This window comes from Balaenoptera acutorostrata, chromosome 7, assembly GCF_949987535.1.
Source record: "Balaenoptera acutorostrata chromosome 7, mBalAcu1.1, whole genome shotgun sequence".
Lineage (NCBI taxonomy): Eukaryota > Metazoa > Chordata > Mammalia > Artiodactyla > Balaenopteridae > Balaenoptera > Balaenoptera acutorostrata.
In genome coordinates this window covers 28701651-28724354 of record NC_080070.1, presented here as the reverse complement: position 1 = coordinate 28724354, position 22704 = coordinate 28701651, and the positions used below count along the sequence as shown (strand labels likewise).

General features: G+C 39.0%; 1 protein-coding gene across 2 annotated transcripts in view; it reads right to left on the bottom strand.

Moving 5' to 3' along the window:
- SLC13A1 (solute carrier family 13 member 1) overlaps window positions 1-22390 on the bottom strand; it is a 77030-nt gene extending 54640 nt beyond the window's left edge. The window contains exons 1-3 of one of the 2 annotated variants that reach the window (XM_007177227.2): window positions 22285-22390; window positions 2472-2600; window positions 406-542 (exon numbers count right to left, since the gene is read on the bottom strand). In XM_007177227.2, coding sequence (XP_007177289.1) covers window positions 406-542; window positions 2472-2600; window positions 22285-22383 — 365 coding nt within the window. In that variant the 5' untranslated portion in view covers window positions 22384-22390. Of the gene's footprint in view, window positions 1-405; window positions 543-2471; window positions 2603-22284 lie in introns of those variants that run through there. The other variant, XM_057550542.1, reaches the window with a different exon arrangement.
- Between the last annotated feature and the right edge of the window lie 314 nt (window positions 22391-22704).

Sequence of the window (22704 nt, the reverse complement as noted above, 5' to 3'; positions counted from 1 at the left end):
CCTGATGATCAAGGATACTCTTGAACAAGTCTTGAATGTGTAATCAGCCAAATAAACAAGATAGCACTGAAATCTACTCTGAAGTCTGTCAATCTTGTCTGTTGAGGTTCAAGGCTTCTCTCAGCTTTGACTCCTACGGTGCATAAAAGGTGAACGAGTTGTGTGCACTTATTCCAATCTCCCTGTAATTAGACCTGCAGTGAAAGGAAAGTTTTCTTTCTTTTCCTCCTCCAACTCAAGTACCTTTTATATCACTTTCATATTTGCAGAGAAAAAAAAAGTCATGAATTACACTGCCATACAAATGATGGCCTGGATATGCATTACTTACTTATCTGTTTATTTGCTCCACACAAAAATGGTCTGTTTGGAATGTAAACCTGGAACGGTAAACACAGCACTTACCATGCTGGGTTCACACCCACCATCGTCACCATTCTCAGAGCAATCCTTTTGTGCAGATTCCATTTTTCTGTTGATGTTGCTAAACAGATGACTCCAATTAGCAGTAGGTGAAAATCTTTGAAATAAGCAGATGCCACCTGAAATTACAGTTAAACCCATTATTTACGTTGGTGGGGGGAAAACAACATTGCACCAGAAAGACATTGTTTCACTGCTCTTAACTTTGACCTTCAACTACATAATCTTTCTATTTTGTTGAAAGAAATGTAGATGTGTTTGAATACAAATTTAAGTAAGTTCCACATCCTTACCCAGAAACAGTAGTGCTATGAAAAAAGTATATAGAAAAAAAAAGGGTACCCATATCCTGAGTTTTTAAAGAGCTGAGCAACATCAGGCAAGTGCCTTCTGTGCCTTAATTTCTCCATCTGTAAACTGGGGTGAATTAGTTTGTGCTCCTATGGCAGAATGGCCATGACTATGATCTGGGAAAGTCTCAAGTCAAGCTTTGGCTTGCCAATATCTTTATCACCACCATTATGCCAAAACTGCAGTCACTCTTTTGTATTTTGAATGGAGACTAGGAGAGTATACAGATACTTGGGCAACCACTTGGAGCAGGATTTACCGAAGAATGCTCTGAAAGGTACATAATATTTTTCTTTAAAAAAAAAGTTTCGGGCTTCCCTGGTGGCTCAGTGGTTGAGAATTTGCCTGCCAATGCAGGGGACACAGGTTCGAGCCCTGGTCTGGGAGGATCCCACATGCCGCGGAGCAACTGGGCCCGTGAGCCACAATTACTGAGCCTGCGCGTCTGGAGCCTGTGCTCCGCAGCAAGAGAGGCTGCGACGGTGAGAGGCCCGCGCACCGCGATGAAGGGTGGCCCCCGCTTGCCACAACTAGAGAAAGCCCTCGCACAGAAATGAAGACCCAACACAGCCAAAAATAAATACATAAATAAAATTAAAAAAAAATTTTTCTGTGGTCAAATAAGTTTAAAAAGAGTTTTCTAAGATTCTAGAATTTTCTTGTAGGCCTTCTCAAAACCTTTAAACACTAGTGTATACTATCACTCTCAAAGTGTGGGATACCCTATACATATTTTTCAAACTTATCTAATCATAGAAACCTTATTTAAAAATACCTCATGGTACTGATATTCAAGAGACCTGACTTTACGAAATGCTTGGCTTAAATTGAACCACAAGGCTGTGGTAAAATCTTCTCCCACAGAAAGGGGAAGAAAACTGTATCATGGGTATTATGGGTTAGTTAATAAACAGAAGTCTCCACCCACTCTGCAGGACAGATTAGCCTCATGAAAGCAGTACTGGGCCCAGGCAGAAGATAGAAATCCAAAGGTGATAAATTGCATGGCCTGGCATCTTGAACATGACATCTTGCCTGAGAATGTTTCAGCTGTGGTTTCAGGCAGTTGTATGCTGGGTGGCTGAAAGCTGCATGGAGACAGATATTCTGGTTTCAATGCATTTCATGCTTTTAATGGGAAACTGAATCCACTTTCTTCAGATGGGTACCCTTAGATTGTATAAAGGTAAGAAACACCTCTCAGCATGAATAAACTCTCAGCAAGAACAAAATGGAAATACATGTGAAAGTTAATTGGGCCTTATCTTCTGAAATGGCAGGTGTCTAGAAAAGAAAACAGGGAAGCTTTTTCTTCATTAGAAACAAGAATTGCTTTTCCAACACTGTGTGAGACCGAATTCTGTTGACTAGAAAAAGCTGATGCAGGACGTGAAAGAATTGGCCCTTTTCTTGGGAGGTAGGCACCGGGCGTGGATGTCAGCCTGGGAAGATTGGACACACATTTCTCCTACTGACACACGTGACTCAAGAAGCCACCGTCTGTGTTTTGTTTTTGTCCACCTGAAGGTGGACACACATGCACAATTCTAGAGGCAAGAAACAGCTGGAAGTTTGGAGGACTTATGTGGAAGGTTTATCAACAGGATTATTGCTCCTTTTAAATACAGCTTTCTCATTGGAAGTAGCAGCACAAAGTAGGGAATCTAATTATGTCAAACATTCACAGGAGAACTTACCTTCTTGGAAGGTATGATCCCAAACATAGGGAACATTAAGCCAGGCAGCAAAGCTGTTACCGACAGAGGCAAAGCTTCTGTCAGCCAAAAAATGGCAACGACAAAGAGGATGTAGGCACATTCTGCTTCCTGGACAGAACAAAGGCAAAATGCCAGGTGAAATAACAAGGCTGGGAAATTATCGTTCAAATCACAATCACATTTGCTGAATAGAGTCGAGTCACAGAGAAAGTTAAGAAGAAACTCTGAAGGTCCCTGCCCCTTTGAGCTGGGCAGCAAATGGTTATTTCTGAGGGGTTCCAAGAGTCAAAATTTAATACACACGAAAAACCAATGACATAAAAACATCCTTATTTGTTATGTTTCCTTCACATTTTCTTCAAAACAGACAACAGCACGTAGTCAATTTTCTGTGCTCATGTCAGCGTGTATAGTTGTTTGCCGTCACCTTCATTTGGCCTGTAAAATGTACTCCCTGCCTTTTCACTGCATTTCTTGGTTGGGTGGGAACCAGGCACACTGACCTTCCTCTCCCTCTACTAAAAAGGGAAATCAACCTAGAAGAAAATTATTGGTGTACTTTTTTACAGGGAAAGAAGGACAGTGCCCTGTTACATGCATGGGTAAGACTGAATTTGCTCCTAAGTGACACAGACCTGGAGGTGAAGAGCCTCTGCTTTTCTTTTTAGAAAGATAGCTGAGCTCCTGGGAAGACACAGGGGGACTCAACAGGATGGAGACTCTTAATAGAATCTTCTGCTTTGCTAGGTATAAAACTGTGGGTTTCTATTTTAGGGCATTGTTAAGGAATGGTTGGAATTTGTCATTATGTTTGGCTTATATAAATAATTTTCATATGAAATCACCCAGGATGTACTAAGTGATCAGTAAAGGTTAGCATCTCTTATAGGCTTTGTTTTGCTCTCACACTGCTTAATCTCTGCAAATCCTGAGCTGCGTTTGAAAAATTTACAAATTTACAAAAACTGCTGTCTGAGTTTAATGAGGTCTTTTATTTAAGGCTTTCCCAGGAGAATAACATTTCTAGCTCTGCTGCCCTCTGATTCACCTACCTCAGGGTGAGTCCTCTGGGCCTGGTATTTACTCATCCAGCAACCCTGTACTTTCAGTGGGTTTCTAAGAAATTCTTAATAAGCCATGATTGTGTAATGTCTTTGTTGTGCTTTTTCAAGGAGAAAGACTAAAGGTGTTTTGATGTTGACAATATACACAAAGTCTGCCTCTATAATCTTGACAAACAATAAAAAAACAGTGAAACAAAGCTGAGCTTCGACTAAATCTTCCTGATTTGCTCTGGAGAGAATCTGTGAATATGAGCTTAATTTAAAATGCCAGTGTGGGGCTTTCCTGGTGACGCAGTGGTTAAGAATCCACCTGCTAATGTAGGGGACACGGGTTCGAACCGTGGTCCAGGAAGATCCCACATGCCGCGGAGCAACTAAGCCCATGTGCCACAACTACTGAGCCTGCACTCTAGAGCACATGAGCCACAACTGCTGAGCCTGCATGCTACAACTACTGAAGCCCGTGTGCCTAGAGCCCGTGCTCTGCAACAAAGAGTAGCCCCCACTCCTGGCAACTAGAGAGAGCCCGTGTGCAGCAATGAAGACCCAACACAGCCAAAAATATTAATTAATTAATTAATTAAAAAATAAAATAAAATGCCAGTGTAGAGAATGACCAGGCCTGCTTTTTCTCTTAGTTAGAACACGTGGATAACCCCAAAGCTCTTCATTATGACCCTATGTTTTCTATCATACTTTCAAGAAACTAGATTTCAAAGATAAAATGGACCTTTTTATTATCTTGCTTTTTAATCACAACCAACCAGTTTCTTGGTCCTATCCATCCCCCTGTCATTTTACCTCTAAAACCTGACCTTCTGCCTCCATTCTACTTCCTCCACTGCAGGCAAGGCTGTTCCAGAATGAGGTGATCTTCCAAAAATCTGCTTCGTTTTTGTCATTCCCTTTCATGAGGCTGGATTAAGGGACTAGCTACCCTGACAAGTGCCTGGAGCACCAACCTCTAAGGGACTGCAAAAACATCAGAAAAATAAACAGAGTATGGTACCAGTGAATTCTGTTCACCACACACAACCCCTGCCATAGTGCTGAAATTTCATTTCCACATGGGTCTACTTCAGCTAGGAACTCATCGTCTGCTCAGATGGGGCAACTTTGGGGACAGAATAAAAAGCAAAATTTCAAGTATTAAATTATTTGCTTGTGTAGACGACTTTCATGTTTTAACTGGCCCAGCCCTGATTTAAAATGATCAAGTCAGTGATTTTTCAGTTGTTTATTGAAAAGAATCCAAAATCCTCATCTTGCATTCAAGGCCACCTTCATTCTAACTATAAGACTCACTCCAGGGCTTCCCTGGTGGCGCAATGGTTAGGAATCCACCTACCAATGCAGGAGACACGGCTTCGAGCCCTGGTCCGGGAAGATCCCACATGCCGCAGAGCAACTAAGCCCGTGTGCCACAACTACTGAGCCTGCGATCTAGAGCCCGCGTGCCACAACTACTGAAGCCCGCGTGCCTAGAGCCCGTGCTCCGCAACAAGAGAAGCCACCGCAATGAGAAGCCTGCGCACCGCAACGAAGAGTAGCCCCTGCTCGCCGCAACTAGAGAAAGCCTGCGCGCAGCAACAAAGACCCAATATAGCCAAAAAAACCAAAAACCAAAAACCAAAAAAAACTCACCCCAGTACTTCCTGAAATATTTCTAAAGCGTCTTGTCCATATTCCTTCTTCATATTTGGGTTCTGATCCCTGCTCCTCATCATGCACCCTTCTGAACTCTAATCCATAATGTTCAATCAGGCAGTCATACCAGTGAATCCCCAGATACTCTTAAGTGACAGCTTCTACCTGCGTGTGACCATACCGTGGCCTCTTGGACCCTTTGACCTAGTTTAACTATGTAGATGAAGCAGTTGCGAACTGATGGCCAAATCTAGCAAAAAATACAGTTTACTTGACTTACAATGGTATGTGTGTGTGTGCATTTAATTTGAGTCAAGATTTACAAACCAGCAGATTTCATATTAGATTTAAAATCCAGATTTCTGGCTTCTCTTGAAAAATGAAGGAATTTGGTAACATTGGAATCATATTCTTCCAGGTCAGTAATTCTCCAGACTTGAGGACTCCGAAATTCGCCTTTAGAGACTGACTTGTGCTTTTCAGTTCTGCACGGTACCTCTGCACCATCTCACGCACTCTCTTACCTGCTTGGCCTTAGACAGCATTTGAGTAAAATCTCTGGTAATAAAAATGCTGCCTACCTGCCTACCTGCTCTTCCTTGCATATCACCAAGTGAGAATCAACACTTGGATGGCTCATTTGGATTTCTCTGCCTACCAGCTGTGTGGTCCATGGACCAGCAGCATCAACATGATCTGGGAGCTTGTGAGAAATGCAAGCATCCCAAGCTCTTCCCCAGGCGTTCTGAATCAGGATCACCATTTTAAGGTTCCCCAGGTGATTCTTACGTAAGTTACAGTTTGAGAAGCCCTGGGTTACTACCTCGTTTGAGGAGGTAACCTTTCAGACCTTCCCTTTTATCATTATCCCTGGGTCCAACTTGCAAACCAGAAACGTGCTTCCAGTAAGTGTCTTTTTGCTCAAGCTGAATCCCTAGACTCATAATCTATTGTGAAAACTTGGCCATTCTTCAATGTGAGGTTCACATTTACATCTTGTCTATGGAGCTTCCCACAAACACTTACATACATTTCATATTTCTGCATATGTGTCCCAGGAGATTACAGTTGCATCTGGCTAAGGCACTATATCTGTTGTCCCTGATAGCTACATTCCCACAGTGTGTTGGAAATGCCACTTTTTCCCATATCTTAAGGAAGCTCAAAGTCTAGAAAAGGAGGAAAACAGATGTGTCCCCCTCCGAATGGGTAGGATGGTCATCTGTCCCAGTTTTCATGGGATAGTGCTGGTTTACACCTGTTGGGCAGGTATCCCTTTTGATTAGAAATCACTTTCATTCTCAAAAGTGTCCCTCTTTGGCTGACAAATTATGCAGTCATCCTATTGATGGATCTATCCTAGGACTACCTCCTTCCTCCAATTCCTGTTTTCCATTATGTGATCTTTCTTGGTCAGGCTTGGAGTCCTGGACAGGAAAGTGTTCTTTCCCATTGGCACTTTAGGCCTTCAACAACACAAGGTTAATCCAGGCACAAAGTCAAGTATTTTAAGAATCTTATATTAAATATATATAGGATTATTTTTTTTAAATCAAAGATCTGTGGACGTTTTTGTTAAGAAAAGAAAGAAACAAAAGATAGAGAAAAACATTTCATTTGTTATTTACATTATGTTCAACAAAACTAAAATGAGGGTGAATGATTTTTGGTGAACAGGTTCTTCTGATGAAGAAGAAAACTCAGAAGTTATCTCAGTGCTCACAACTCAAAAGTCATTCTGAATATTTGAACCATTCTGAATGTTTGTAGAACCATCTCTGAGATAGAGGAAAAAATTGCTTCATTATATCACTGGGAATTCTTAGAGTGACCCATTATCTCTAGCTCTACCATCTTCGTCTCTTTAATTTTTTTCTCTTCCCTCTCTTTCTCCACCTTCTTATCAAGCCCTCTACTCCTAAAACAGAAGGACACCACTGTAACCACCATTATACACCACAGTCACCACAACTACCACCACCAGCAAACACTGATACGACAGTAAAAGAAGGCCAATTGTCAAGTAAGTTAGACTGTGGGTGAATCATTTCCCCTCTCAGTCCCTCTCAAGTCTAGTGAAAATCGTGAGTACATCTGATGTCTTTATTAAAATTAACCTTGCAACCATAACAAGTAAAAACTTGAATCAAATTCTGTTCCACAGATAGCAAAACATTTTAGTATTATAAATTCTTGAACTGAGTGAGAGCAACACAAGTAACGTCTACTTTCATTTTGTTTATTGTGAAGGAAAATACAGGAAGGAAAAAAGATTCAAAATTATGAGTAAGACTGATCTTACAGAAATATTTTTTAAGTCATGATTCCTTCTCAAAATACTATATGAAATAAAGGCGGAAAAGTCCAGAGGACTTCCTCAAAAATAAAAACAGCGATTTTCTGTTAAAAAAACCTATATACCCCCTACCACTTCCAAAAGTTACACCGAGAAGTTCAGCAAACAAACCACATCCACCAGGCAGAGGCAGCTGTGCAGAATACAGATGTTGTAAATTCCATTCGATAGTGTGAGGCGTAATGTCACTTGACTGTGTTTTCCTGCCCTGTGTGTGTATGCTGTGCCTTTCTGGCTCATTTAGGGCCATCTCCACCTTTCCTATTAAAAGCAGATTCTCTCAGACTACCAGAGAGATTACGTGCAGATGATTACCAACCAATATGGGCAATAAATTCCTGTTCCTGATTGACACATACACATTACTATATATAAAATAGATAACTAATAAGGACTTCCTACTGTAGAGCACAGGGAACTCTGATCAGTACTCTCTAATGACCTATATGGGAAAAGAATCTAAAAAAGAGTGGATATATGTGTATGTATAACTGATTCACTTTGCTATACAGCAGAAACTAACACAACATTGTAATCAATTATACTCTAATAAAAATTTAAAAAAATAAATTCCTGATCCCTGATATTTTTGAAAAAATGAAGCATAAGAAGCCTCCTAGCAGTATATGTTTTAAAAGCATTTTTTAAATTATGAAATATTAAGAACATATGGAAAATTATATAATAAACACATTTGTACACATATTTTAAAATGCTGATATTTTGCCACATTTGCTTGAATTTTTAAAAAATAAATAAAACATTCAAGATTTATATACACCACTCCACTTCCTTCTCCTCTGAAATCCTGAAAGTCAACCACTATCTAGGATGTGTATCCTTTCTATCCATGCTTTTGTGATTTTACTACATGTAGCCATTAATGCATTAATAAACATCATGTGGTTTTGAGATTAAATAAGATTTCCTTTATATGTGATTTTTCAGCTTGCTTTTTCACTCAATGTTTTATCTATTTCAAATGCATTCATGTTGATACATGAAGGCCTACTGTTAATTTGTTTTAAATGGATATAGCATTTCTTTTTACAAATACATTAGAATTCATTTGTCCGTTTTTCTACTGATGGCTGTTTATGGGCTACGAACATCTTTGTACTTAGTTCCAAAGTGAATATAGGAAAGAGATTTTCTAAGCTAGTGTATAAAAGTAGTTATCGAAATTTCTGAGTGGAAAGTATGCAAGATGGTTGTATCAGTTTATACAGTATTAGCACCAACAATGTGAGAAAGTTCCGTTTCACCAACCATTGGCATATTGGACTAATTTATTTATTTGACCATCTGATAGTATGGAAAGTTCTTCTTAATTTGCATTTGCTTGAATACCACTGAAGTGTTTTTTTCATGGTTATTGAACATAATTGTTTCTCTCCTGCAAATTACCTTATAGTCTCTTTCCATCTTTCTGTTCAGTTGTTTGTTTCTTTTTATCATGAATTTGTGGAGTTATTTTTAGATTCTTAATAATATTTCTTTATAAGTATATATTTGCAAATATTTTTCTTACTCTCTGACTCATCTATGAAATTTGCTTTATTCTATTTCTGGCTGATAAGAGGATTTTAATTTTAATGCGGTTATTTTAAAATCCTTTCTGTTATATTCTGTGTTTTTACTACCTTGTATGAGAAATTCTTTCTATATTCTATTATATTCCCATATTTTTTTCTAAAACTTAAAAAGGCTGTTTTCAAGTGTAGGGCCTAAATTTATTTGTAGAAGAATCTGATGCCTTTTTTCTAAATGTATAACCAAAATGCCCTGGCTTTTTTTATTAGATGGTCCATCTTTGGTCCATCTAATTCGTGTTGCTATATTATTTCCTGTGCCAAATCGCTACAAACGCAGGTACATGTGTTAATGGACTCTTTGTTTTGTCCCTCAATCACCTACTCCTCCCACCGCCTTTCAAACATCAACTCTTGCAGAATTACTAAACTCTTTTAACTACTATAGCTTTTCAATAAGTTTTACAATCTGTACCTCAAGTCCCTTATCTTACATTTTTCTCAAACTTGCCTTTATAGTTTTAGGCTTTTACTTTTTGAATTTTAGATTTTTATTGAAATTACACAGAATTTATAAAACAAGAAATGGCCTTAAAATATTCCCATCTATGAACACTTTCATTCATTTAGGTATTCATTAAATTCCTTCTATAACATTTTGAAGTTTTCTCCATAAGGGTCATGTAAATCTGTACTAGACATCTTCATTATTGTTGAAAAAAATGAGAAATTAATCTAATTATCATCCTTTTGTATAATTTTTTTTCTCTTTACTGTTTGGTAGCTTTAAAATTTTCTCCTTATCTTTGATGGTTTGAAGTTTCATTTATGATGTGTCTAAATATGGACTAATATTTAATTAAATTATTTTGTGCATAGAAATGCATATTCTGTCTGAGGATTCATATCTTTTTTAATTCTGAAAAATTTAACCATTATTACTTTGAATATAATCTCTCTTCTAGTCCCTCTTTTTTCAGGAATACCTTTTACATGTATGTTGGAAATTCTGAATTCATCCTTCAAATTATTCTTTCATGTAAAGCATATTTATTTATTTATTATTCTGTCTGATTTTTAGGTGAATTCCTAGTATTCTTTCTTATCAGTTCACTGATTATGTCCTCAAGTGTACTCAGTTTAAAGTTCACAGTTTATTATATCTTGAGTTTTTAAAATTTGATTTTTTTTTAATTTCAGAGACTTTATTTTCATTTCCAAGATTTCTAACTAGTCTTTTTTTTTTAATATTGACCTGCTCTTGCTTTATATTTCTTTAAAAAAAATGAGGATTAATAGATACACAAAAAACTGCACATATATATTGTATACAGTTTGCTGAGTTTTGGACATATGCATATACCTGTGTAACTATCACCACGATTAAGGTAACAAACATATCCATCATGTCCAAAAGTTTCCTCAGGCCCCATTCTGGGTTTTGTTTGTTTTTGTTTTGTGTGTGTGTGTGTGTGTGTGAAAAACACTTAACTTGAGATCTACCCTCTTAAAAATTTTAAGTGCACAATACAATATTGTTAACTATGGTTACTGTGTTGTGCAGCAGATTTCTAGGACTTACTCATCTTGCATAACTGAAACTTTTACCTGTTGAACAACTCCCTATTTCTCCCTCCACCCAACTTTTGGCAACCACCATTCTACTCTCTACTTTTATGAGTGTGACTATTTTAGATACTTCATAAAAGTGGAATCATGCAGTATTTTTCCTTCTATCACTGGCTTATTTCTCAGCATAATGTCCTCCGTGTTGTCGCAGATGACATGATTTCATCCATGTTGTCTCAGATGACATGATTTCCTTCTTTTTCTTTAAGGCCGAATAATATTCTGTTGTCTATAGATACCACATTTTTCTTTATCAATTCATTCATTGATGGACATTTAGGTTGTTTCCATATTTTGGCTATTGTGAATAATGCTGCAATGAACATGGGAGTACAAATACTTCTTCAAGATCCTGATTTCAATTCTTCTGGCTATATACCTATAAGTGAGACTGCTGCATCATACTTATGGTAGTTCCATTTTTAAATTTTTGAGAAACCTCCATACTGTTTTCCATAGTGATTGCATCATTTCATTATTCCCACCAACAGTATACCATGGTACCAATTTCTCCACATCATCACCAACACTTATCTTTTTTAAAAAAAATAAAAGCCATCCTAATAGGTGTGAGGTGATAATTCACTGTGGCTTTGATTTGCATTTCCCTGATGAGTAGTGATAGTGAGTACCTTTTCATATGTCTGTTGGTCATTTGTATATCATCTTTGGAGAAATGTCCATTCAAGTCCTTTGCCTATTGTGTATTTTTGGTACCCTGGTCAAAGATCAGTTGACTACATATACATGGGTTTATTTCTGATTTCTCTATTCTGTTTCATTGGTCTATATGTCTGTCTTTATGCCAGTATGATACTGTTTAATTACAGTAGTTTTGTAATGTATTTTGAAGTCAGGAAGTGTGATGCCTCAAGCTTCATTCTCTTTGCTCAGATACCTTTGGTTATTCAAGGTCTTTGTGGTTCCATATGAATTTTAAGATTGTTTTATCTATTTCTGTAAAAAATGTCATAGGAATTTTGATGGGGATAGCACTGAATTTGTAGATTGCTTTGGGTAGATGGACATTTTAGCAATATTCAGTCTTCCAATCCATGAACATGAGATGTCTTTCTATTTATGTGTGTTTCCTTTAATTTCTTTCATCAATGTTTTACAGTTTTATAGTTTTCAGAAGGTGAAACTCCTGCTTAAGTTTATTCCTAAGTATTTTTTTCTTTTAGATGCTATTGTAAATGGGATTATTTTAAAAATTTTCTTTTCTCATAGTTGTTAGTGTGTAGAAAACAACTGATTTCTTACATTGATTTTGTATCCTTCAACTTTACTGAATTTGTTTATTACAACAGTTTTTTGTAGAGTATTTACAGTTTTCTACACATAAGATCATTTTACTTCTCCCTTTCCAATTTAATGCCTTTTATTTCTTTTTCTTGCCTAATTGCTCTGGTTAGGACTTCTAATACTGTATTAAATAGAAGTGGTGAGAGTGGGCATCCTTGTCTTATTTCTAATCCTAGAGGAAAAGCCTTCAGTTTTTCACCATTGAGTATGATGTTAAGTACTCAGGGCTTGTCATATACATCCTTTATTATGTTGAGGTTCATTCCTTCTATACTTAATTTGTTGAGAGTTTTTCATCATAAAAGTATGTTGAATTTTGTCAGTGATTTGTCTGCATCTATTGAGATGATTATGTGATTTAAAAAACTCCTTCATTCTGTTAATGTGATACATCACATTAACTGTTTTGTGTATATTGAATCATCCTTGTATCCCAGGGATAAATCCCATTTGGTCATGTTGTATGATCCTTTTAATGTGCTAATGAGTTTGGTTGGCTAGTATTTTGTTGAGGAGCCTGTGATTTCCTTTCATTGTATTGTCTCTTTGCCTGACTTTGGTATGAGGATAATGTTGGCCTCATAAAATCAGTTTGGAAGTGTTCGCTCCTCTTCAATTTTCTGGAACAGTTTTAAAAGGATTGGCATTAATTCTTTTAAAATATATTTGGTAGAATTTACCAGTGAAGCCCTGGTCCTGGCCTGCCTTTGTTAGGAAGTTTTTGATTACTGATTCAAGCACCTCACACTCATTATTGGTCTGTTCAGGTTTTCTGTTTCTTTATGATTCAGTCTTCATAGGTTGTATGTTTCTAGGAACTTATCCACTTTTAGGTTATTTAATATGTTGGTGTGTAATTGCATATTGTAATACAATATTGTAATATTGTATATTTCTATATTAAAAATAATTTGTCATCTATTGTGGATTTTCCCCCTTTCCTCATCTATTGATTTCCCTGTTATTTTCATTTTATGTGGAGTGTTTTCATCTCTGTGTTGATTTCATTGTCAGACTTTCTTGGTTGTCTTATTGCCTTTTGAAATTGTATTTCCAGATTTACCCTGTATGGTAGGTGTTTTGTTTTTGTGTTTTTTCTTTCTGTACTCATTATTCACCATCTAGAAGTTTTACAGTTGCCTCCAGCCAGTCCCTAGCTCATAGTCCAGAATGTGCCTTATCTTGTCAGCCTGAGGTCCTGTCCTCCCAGGACAATGCAAATCCTGCCATCTAGCTGGATCAGGAAGCTTGGATCAGCCCTGCCTGGGAGGCTGGGCAGAATCTGCTTCCTCTGAATGCCACCACAGACAGTGGTCAGTCTAGCTTTTTTTTGGGCCTGTCATAGTTGCCAAGAAAACCACTCTCCAGCCCTTAGTTTGTGGCACTAAAATTAACTCTGACCCTAGAATGATGTGGGAGCACTTTAGACCACAGGTTCTCACATTTGCTCTGCTTGTGTGCTTTTCTGACCCATTCTGGTCTACAGAGATGTTTATTAGCTTTGTGTTTATGGTGGAGAAAGGGATGAGGGAGGTCTTAATTGTACAAACTTCATCTAGACTGCTAATCACGGGCTTTAAAGATAGGAAATCTTATTTAAAAGGTGAAGATATTTGCCAAATAAATAGGCAAATCTGTTTTTCTGACTTATGACTAAGTAAGAGGAGGGGAAAATAACATTTGTGAATGCCTGCGACATGCCATGCCAGATATAATACTTGTTTTATGTAGTCCTTACCAAAATTCTGTAAAGTAGGTATGGTAATTCCATGTTGAACTTAGGATCAATAATCATATTGCTAGTATGTAGTAGAGTTCAATCCAAGTATATCCATGAGAGCACATCTTGTTTCATTTACTGCCTTATTCCCAGCACTTAAACCAATGCCTGGCATATAGTAAGTGCCCAGTAATATTTATTAAATGAATGAAGCTTTTTTCCCTCGGTGTCTTTTCTACAGCTGTTTTTATTCATATATCTTGAGCCCTATATAAAACAATCACTCTACTAGGCATAAATTCTTTAGCCTAGGAATCTCTTTTCTTTGCCTTGTTCTCTTTTCTGTTTTCTCTTCTACTTGCCTGGCACTGGATGTTTTGACACTCATCCCGGTGGATGAATTGTCTCTCTAGTTCTCCTGAGGGTCTCACCTCTCTTGCTAATAAGCTGGAATTGGAACTAAAACTTTTACTTGCATAGGTCACTTCCCAGTAGCTGCCACTCTCCCACTTCCCCATTTCACAATATTAGTCATATGTTGTCTTAACCGCCCCAAGTAAGTGCAGCCAGGAACTTGCTACCGAGGCAATAAAGGCAAATGACCCTATGACTAGGCAATGTGGATAATGACTCCCCGCCACTGAAGTTCTGAGTGACAAATTATCTTGGGAAATGTGGCTGATTATATTTACAAATCACCTTGGTTCTCTTTGAAATTATAGTTCCGGATGGAATTGAAATATAAATTAGGCTTTAAAATATAGTTTTTTTCACCTCTTCTCCCCCTTTTTAATGACACACTGACTGATATTATGGAATAATTTCACTGATGAATTAGTACATATGTGGGTACGATCTCTCAGCACAGCTTGAGAAAAGCAGGACCAATCACAGGCCTCACTCACTGCAATTGATTTTAGAAAAAGAACACAAAGCAATTAAGACAGGAGAAAAGTAATGCATTCTAAATCTGTGTGCTACAAGAAAAACACTATTATTATTTGACAGAACCCGTAAAGGGCTTTGTATGGTTCGTGACACACCTACCCCTACTGCTGCAGGAAATTCTCAAGACTCAATCCATATTAACTGCAAAGCTTAAAGTGACTCCATCTTGGAAGATGGAGAGTAAGAAGCTCAACTACAAAGTCAAGGAAAAATAATTAGCATTTCTAGTTAGTTTTCAGCCCGAAATGGGTAGCAAGGAAAGGCAATTGGTGGCTCCACTATGTCAGTTACAAGGGAATTTTTAACTCCTTTTCATCTAACTTCTGAAAACAATTAGCAATGGAGACATGCTGTATTCGCACCCCATGCACACAGTGGAACTGGACATAGCCATAGAGATCATCTTGTTCTCCAATCTGACAAGGCACCAGGGTGTGATAAAAATTCAGGCCATGGATTAACTGCTTCCGAATCATGATGAGTCTTTTAAATGTGCAGCATCCTGGACTTCACATCCATTAAGTACCTCAGGTGAATCTGGGGCAGCCAATCCACAGATAACATTGAAAACTCTTTTAAGAGTCTTGTTCATTTTACAGATGAGGACATGGGCCAGAGAGTAGCATGACAGAATCACTTGGGGAGTTTTTCAGAATATGCTAGATAAATTGGGACAGCCTAGGTTATGCTGTGGCAAACCCCCCTAAATCTCAGCAGCTTAAAACAACCAAAGTTTTATCTTGCTCACATTATTTGGTCATCAGGGGTCGTGGTTGCTCTGTAATCCAGGCAGTGGGAAACCTCATCTCAACATGTGTTTTGTAATTACAAATGCAGGAACAATGGTGCCCGAGGTTTTCAAAATCTGATATAAATGCTGTTAAGGAAGCAATAGCATCGATGGGCTTGGGAGCCAGACAGCTTGTCTTTAAATCCTCCCACTCCCCTGAGGGGCTGTGTGACCTTGGGCAAATTGCTTAACCTCTTTGAGTGTCTGTTTGCTCATCTGTAAAATGGGGATAATATTGACTATTCTAATGGTTGTTAGGAGGCTGACAGTAGACGTTCACATATACTATTGTTACCAACCAAGGTATAAATATGTATCATGAAAGGAAAAGAAGAGCTTCATGGAAGAGACACACTCCTGTTACACCTACATTCTTGTTCTGTCCCTTAGTCGCTCTCTACACTCTATTTGAAGTTCTTTCCTTTCATCGTTTCCTTTCTCCTGTATCCTATCCCTCCTACAAGATCTAGCTTAGGTACCATATCCTTCTGCCGCAAGAGGTCCTTAAATCCATCCGTTCAGCACAGTTATCAACTATCTAACTGTGTGACAGGCACTGTGCTTGGGCCGGAGGAAACAAGTTAAACAACATGTTCTGTGTTCTTGAGGTATCTGCAGTTTAGAGGGGGAGGCAAAGATAAAGGCAAAATGGAATACAGACTACGATGGAGGCCGATGTGTCCATGACTGTGCAATGAGAGCATGGAGGAGGATTCTGTTTGTATCACAGCCCAAGCTGCCTTTCCCGAGAAGGACAGGGCGAGAGGAGTGGGCGTTCCTGCATGTTCCATGCAGCACGTGCAGAGAAAGAGAGGGAAGAACAATCATGGGTCTCCTAGGGCGGCAGATAGTGAAATATTGCTCCCATGGGAAATGTGAATGCAGTGCGGGAGATAGGTATTGGGGGCTTTGGGGAGGGCTGTTAGGAGGAATAAATGGCAAAATCCCAAAGATCCATCAGTATATACATGTTTGGTTTAGATATTTTCCCCCTGTCTGCAAAAGGGAGCCATGGAAGATGTCTGACCAGTGGTACAATAGGACAAGGTTGACATTTTAAAAATAGTCCTCTGGCAGGAGACTCTGGGGGGAAAAGTGTGAAAATGGTCTATGAAAGAGAGAGGAAAAGACAGGCTTGAGGAGAGCAGTGCCAGCAGGAATGGACATGAAGACACAAATGGGAAGCGGGTGGATTCAGGAGGTAAAGCAACATAGACTGAGGGATGAGGGCTTAGGAATATCTGAGGGATCTGACATGACACACAGATTTCAGACCTGGAAATGGGGTAGCAGATTCTCCGAGACAGGGAAAATAGAAGGAGTAGCAGGTTGTGGGCAAGTGGGATGTGTGTGCTTGGGGGGATGGAGGGGCTGAAGAATGATGAATCCCTAGAGGTATGTTCACCTTTTAATTACACGTCTATAACACAAATCATTTGTTTCCATCATTTGGCATGGATTTATATACAACCTTATTTTGTGATGAATGTTGGCCGTGGTATATATTGACTTTTCAGCAATTGTGCAAGCTACTTGAAAGCAGAAACATTAAACTGCGTAATATGCCACTGTTCACTGAGCACAGTACTTTGGGCCTAGCAAGTTCTCATCAAATATTCATGAAATAAATATATATCACATTTGGATTTTCTGGTTTTGTTCATCTCCTACCACATTAATTAGCATGATTCCATGCTTTCGTTTTCTTGCCCTCCATCATTCTGATGCTCTTTTGTATCTAAAATGTTCACTTTCTTGGAGTTTATAGCATTTCCCCCCTTTATCTTAAATCTCTACAGCAGTTTAGACCAACATTAAAAACAATATCAGGGCTTCCCTGGTGGCGCAGTGGTTGAGAATCTGCCTGCTAATGCAGGGGACACGGGTTCGAGCCCTGGTCTGGGAAGATCCCACATGCCGCGGAGCGGCTGGGCCCGTGAGCCACAGCTGCTGAGCCTGTGCGTCTGGAGCCTGTGCCCCGCGGCGGGAGGGGCCGCGGTGGTGAGAGGCCCGCGCACTGCGATGAAGAGCGGTCCCCGCACCACGATGAAGAGTGGCCCCCACTTGCCGCAACTAGAGAAAGCCCTCGCATGAACCGAAGACCCAGCACAGCCAAAAATATATAAAAAAAAAAAAAAAAAAAAAATTAAAAAAAAAAAAAAACAAAAAAAACAATATCAACTGTTTCATTACTTGATTTGCCCCTTTAAAAGTTCCTTATGTTTTCTCAGAATTCTGCCCTCCCTCTTCTCTCACTTGTGGTCTTTTTAAATTTTCTCCCACTCATTTTCCTTTCCTTTGTCAGACTTCTCAACCTACCACTTTCCCCCTTCCATCAGAGCCTTTATCCCTTTAAGGTTTACATTTCTTTACAAGAGCTCTCTTTCTGCCATCTGTTTAGTTTTTCTAGATGGAGCACCGTAAGACTCTCATTATGTATCATTTCTTTTACTTATTATAATTTCTATTATAACTTTGAAATTTACGATGCATCAGATGCATAGATTGGGAAGGAAACAGAAGCAGCCCACGACAGGTGGCCCTCCCAGCTGTGTTTCCTCCATCCTTAACCTGGGGCCGGTCCGGCGCCCTAAGGCTCTCTGCTCGGCTGACTCTTCCCCTCTCCTCTCTTCAAGTTTCTCCTGGTGTAAAATATTTTCCAGAGAAATCCTGAAGTATCTGACAGAAACCTGAAATCTGGTCTCGGATTTACAACCAGTCAGCTAGGGAATGCTGCTCAGTATCCGTGTGGCTGTTTTCCTGTCTTCTTAACTGAAAAAAAAAAAAAAAAAAGGGGTCCATAATGAATGGGTAAATTAGATGGAGTGACACACCTGGAAGGATGCTCTCTACAAACAGAAAATATTATTCTTCAGTTTTCTCCTCTTAAAACTCCTCAAACAAACCTGGCCTTCTTTTTATCATTTTGTTCCATCAAAAGAAATACAAAGAAAAGCCAAGAAACTAGAAAAATAAGTAAAGAAATAGTACGGAGTTCTGAGAAGTAAAATTAACAAGCTGCTACAGATAGTCATAAAAGAACAAAGTTGCACTGTGGATATCACTGGGACTACGGCATGTAGCCTAGGCCAATTTTAACAGGTTTTTATCTGGGAATATTTAAGATATTCCCTCTCCAAAAAGAAAAATGCAGTGCAATTATTAATTTTACTCAAATATTTACATAAATATCAATTACACTACAGGCTTGTTTTACTGACCACTAACTACTAATTGGGAAAGGGCTAGGACTACCCTTATACTTATGTGATGATTAAAAAGACAGTATTTTTGATGTTTCAGTGTAAAGCAATAAGGAAATACAATTCCTTTAGTAAAGTGACATTTACACCAATGTGTTAGGAGTATACTTATTACCCTCGGAAGCTATAAAGACACAGATATTCAGTTGTGGTTGAGATCACTGGCTCTAAAGTCAGACAGATGTTGATTGGAAACATCTGTAGAGCCACATTTTGGTAAGCTATTTGCATGTTTCTATCTCCATTTCTAATCTGCAAAATTTGCCCAATTACAATACCTAATGCATAAGGATTCAATTTGAGCTTCTGTTTGACTTATGCTCATAGGCTTCTGGGGTGATATCAGTACATATTTTCTTTTGCTATAAAATATTATTTCCATGAAAACACTGAAATACACAGTTCCAAGGTCTCTTCCAACTAGAAGATTTTAAGATGCCCACTAAATGCCATGACTCATGGTAAACATTTGGGCACACGTGTGAAGGGAAGGGGCACCATATCTTGACAAGCTGATAATACAAGCTTGTATAGCTGGGACTCTGGGACATTCAGCAAATGACACACAAGACCGCTGCTCCAGTTCTCATAGGTCCGCCCCCAGTGGTTAGAATCACTGCAATTTTCTACCTTAAAGACATCGAGTTGCATGAGGTCAATTGAGGAAATGGCAAAGATGCACCTCTTCTCTGGTCTGACCTGTCTAAAGCATTATTGTAAAGAGTTATATGCCTGAGTTGTTGATAAATGATTATCAAGCCACACTTTATGTGACTCCTCAAAATAGAGGGTAAATCTTCAAAAGTACAAAATATAGAAAAGAGTAAAACAAAACCACTGTTAAATCATGAATTCTGAGTTCTGACAGAACCTGAGTTCAAATCCAGTTTCAATAGCATCTATGTGGCCTTTGTTGGGTCACATGTCTGCAAAGCGAAGCCCTTCCCCTCCCTTTTGAACATTACATTGCAAAGTCACTTAGGGGCTCTCATCTTTGATGCTACATTTTTGAATTAAGGTAAAATTAAGGTAAGGGTTAAGGCTGGTCTATAGAAACAACTCAGTAATCAGAAGGAAAATGAAAAAAAATCAGCCAATAACTTATTGTTTGTTGGTTCTACATCATGTAGATTCACTGTGTTTTTATAAAGCAAAATTGACTTTGTTTTGCTTGACTATTATTGTGGGTTTGGAAGCAAGCATAGGGTTCTCCAGTTTGGTAACATGAAAGTTACAATAAATTGATTTGCATTCATGTCAAAGTAAGCCTCTACCTAACTTTTAAACACTCCAAAGGCCCACATCCTCTGAAACAAAGTTTTGCTCTCCTTGTAAGCAAAAGTTAAAATAATATTCTTTGGGTTTGATTAGCGGTTGATTGAATGGTTAAGTATCCATTTAGAGTAAACAAAAAATGAAATCATGTTACTGTACTAGAAAAAAATCCTCCCATTAACATTAATTGAGTTTTAACAAATGAGTTGATTAGAGGGAAAGGAAAGAGGAACACAGTTTGTCAAATGCAACTTGTTGCCAGGTTTCCCCACAGACCTAATGTACACTTTCTGGTTAATGACTCATGCATGGAGAATGTTGCTTTTTATTAATTTAATTGTTCTTCCTTTTCAAAGAGTTTATATTCACTTCCTCTGAAAATTGTGGAAGATACTCAAAGTGTCATATGCGTATATGTCAAAGGAGCAGCACAGATGATACACAGTCATGGCCAGAGTTTGTCTTGACTAGTTTAACTTATTTTCTCTGCCATAAGTAAGGACTTACGCTGAGACTAACCCAGAAAAATTAAAGTAGAGCAGGGGTCCAGGTATGAATCAGGATGTACTCATGGTAGGAGTCAGCCAGGTCTGGGGCACAGGTAGGACCAGGGGAATTGGAAGAAGAAGGCCGTCCTGCACACTAGATGGAGTGACGAGTCTTCAAAGCAGGTGGCGGTGGGCATTCAGATGAAATCCCTATGTCTGTGATTCACATTGGTCCTCTAGTGGCTGCCAGAGACTCATAGAAGAGTCCTCAGAACTAGCTGGGGTGGGAGGGGCAGGGCGAACAGGGGAGGATTAGTCACAAAGAATTTGCAAAACAAAACCAACCAAACCAAAGACCACGGAGTGTGCCTGCTGTTTTCACTAGACATTCTCTAAAACTTTGGGGGTTCAGAACAATATTTGATGAGAAGTGGGAGAGAGTTCTTCCCTCCCTCTTCGGGGCACTGTGAGACCTCCGTTGCCCCTCCTGCTCCTGAAGGAGACACCCCGCAGCTGTGGGCGGCAGAGGCCAGATCCCTTGCCGGCTTTGCAGGTAGAGGAGGCCTTGACAGAGTCAAAAAAGACTTTTCAGTAGCTGACACGACTTTCCTTCAGACAGTGGCAGACTTCTGAGGGAGGCTGGAGTATTATAATTACTGCAATTCTATTTTTACCCAGACTAGTATAACCTTGGTTAATGCTTGTGAGAGAAGAACATCAGAAAGGTTCTCTTCTACTCAGAGAAAAGGCATCATGGGGTGGCGGGAATTGCACAGCTGTGGGATCAGCAGATTTGGGGAGATTCTCACTAGCCCACTTACTGTGTGCCAGCCACAGCTCCAAATAAGTGCTTGATGAGTGCTTATTTATTTAATCCTCACAACAAGCCCGTTACTCTCTCAGTCTTACATATGAGACCGTGGAAGCACAGAGAGGTCAATTAATTTGTCCAGGTCACACAGCTTCTAAGTGGAAACCTGGGACCTAAAGCAGAGAGCCTGACTCTGGTGACTGTCCTCTTACCACCAAGAGACACTCGTTGTGCCTGGCGTAGAGAAGGTGCTCACTAAATGTTTGCTGATACAATCATTTCCCCAAGGTATTAAAAATGCATTGCGTTTATTATTCTGGACTTAATAGACTGACCACACTTAAAAGGAAACAGAAAAATCCCTACAAGTACACCAAAATGATATAAAATCTCAAATGATCAGAACATGTACAATTATTTATTAGACTTTTCTGATTAACCAAGGAAAATTACTTCATGCTTTCAATGAAGCATAAGGAAACTAAATTTCCAGAAGGTTCCGTGGCCCACACCAAGCCACGGAGCTGTCAAGTAAATTAGTTTGCGCTAGACCCTCCCTAGGACTCCCAAGTTTTCTTCTAGCTCTTTCCCCCAGTGTCACATTGCTGCCTAGTCTCAGGGGAAGGGATTGTGTTAACCCAGGATGCTCTCTGGAGATTGATAACTAGAATGACAGCATCTCAAGGGCTGTGATTCTTTTGTTCTTCCTCTCATATGGTTGCCAGGCAGAGAACAATTCTGACTGAATATACTATTTAATTATTGGAGTTAATCATACCGAGAATCAACAACATTAATCATTAAAAAGGAGAAGAAATGGACAAAACACAATGTATAACCATCCTGATTTCAAGCCCAAGGTGTCACCACCCATTCAGCTCTGAGCCAGAAAATTACATAGCAACAATAAAGGACAATTAGATAAATCAGAAAACCTACCAGCCCATTCTCCGGGTTCACTTACCTTGGTGCGGAGGATGAGTGGCAGGGGCAATAAAATCAACAGAGTGAACACTACAAGGAGAAACCGGCGATAAACTAAAATATAACTGAAGAATTTCATTGTCCTGAACAGGTGCCTTCAATAGTGTTCTCCTCAAAAAAAAGGCAGACGTTAAATAGCCAACCTGGATTAATATTTCTCTAGCCCATCATCTTCATTTACTGCCCCAGACTCACCAACACGAGTTAAAATTAAATCTCAATTTTTATTGTTTTACTGTCACAATTCACATGGAGAGATAAGCCCAAGAGTGTTTGCGAGAAATCAAAGACCATTTTCTGTTATGTTTTTGAAGGGCAAAACTGTCCTTATGTAGTCTGTGCACATTAACTGGAATATGAACTGGCCAAGTCTAGGAGAAGGCAAACCATGAGGCTGGCT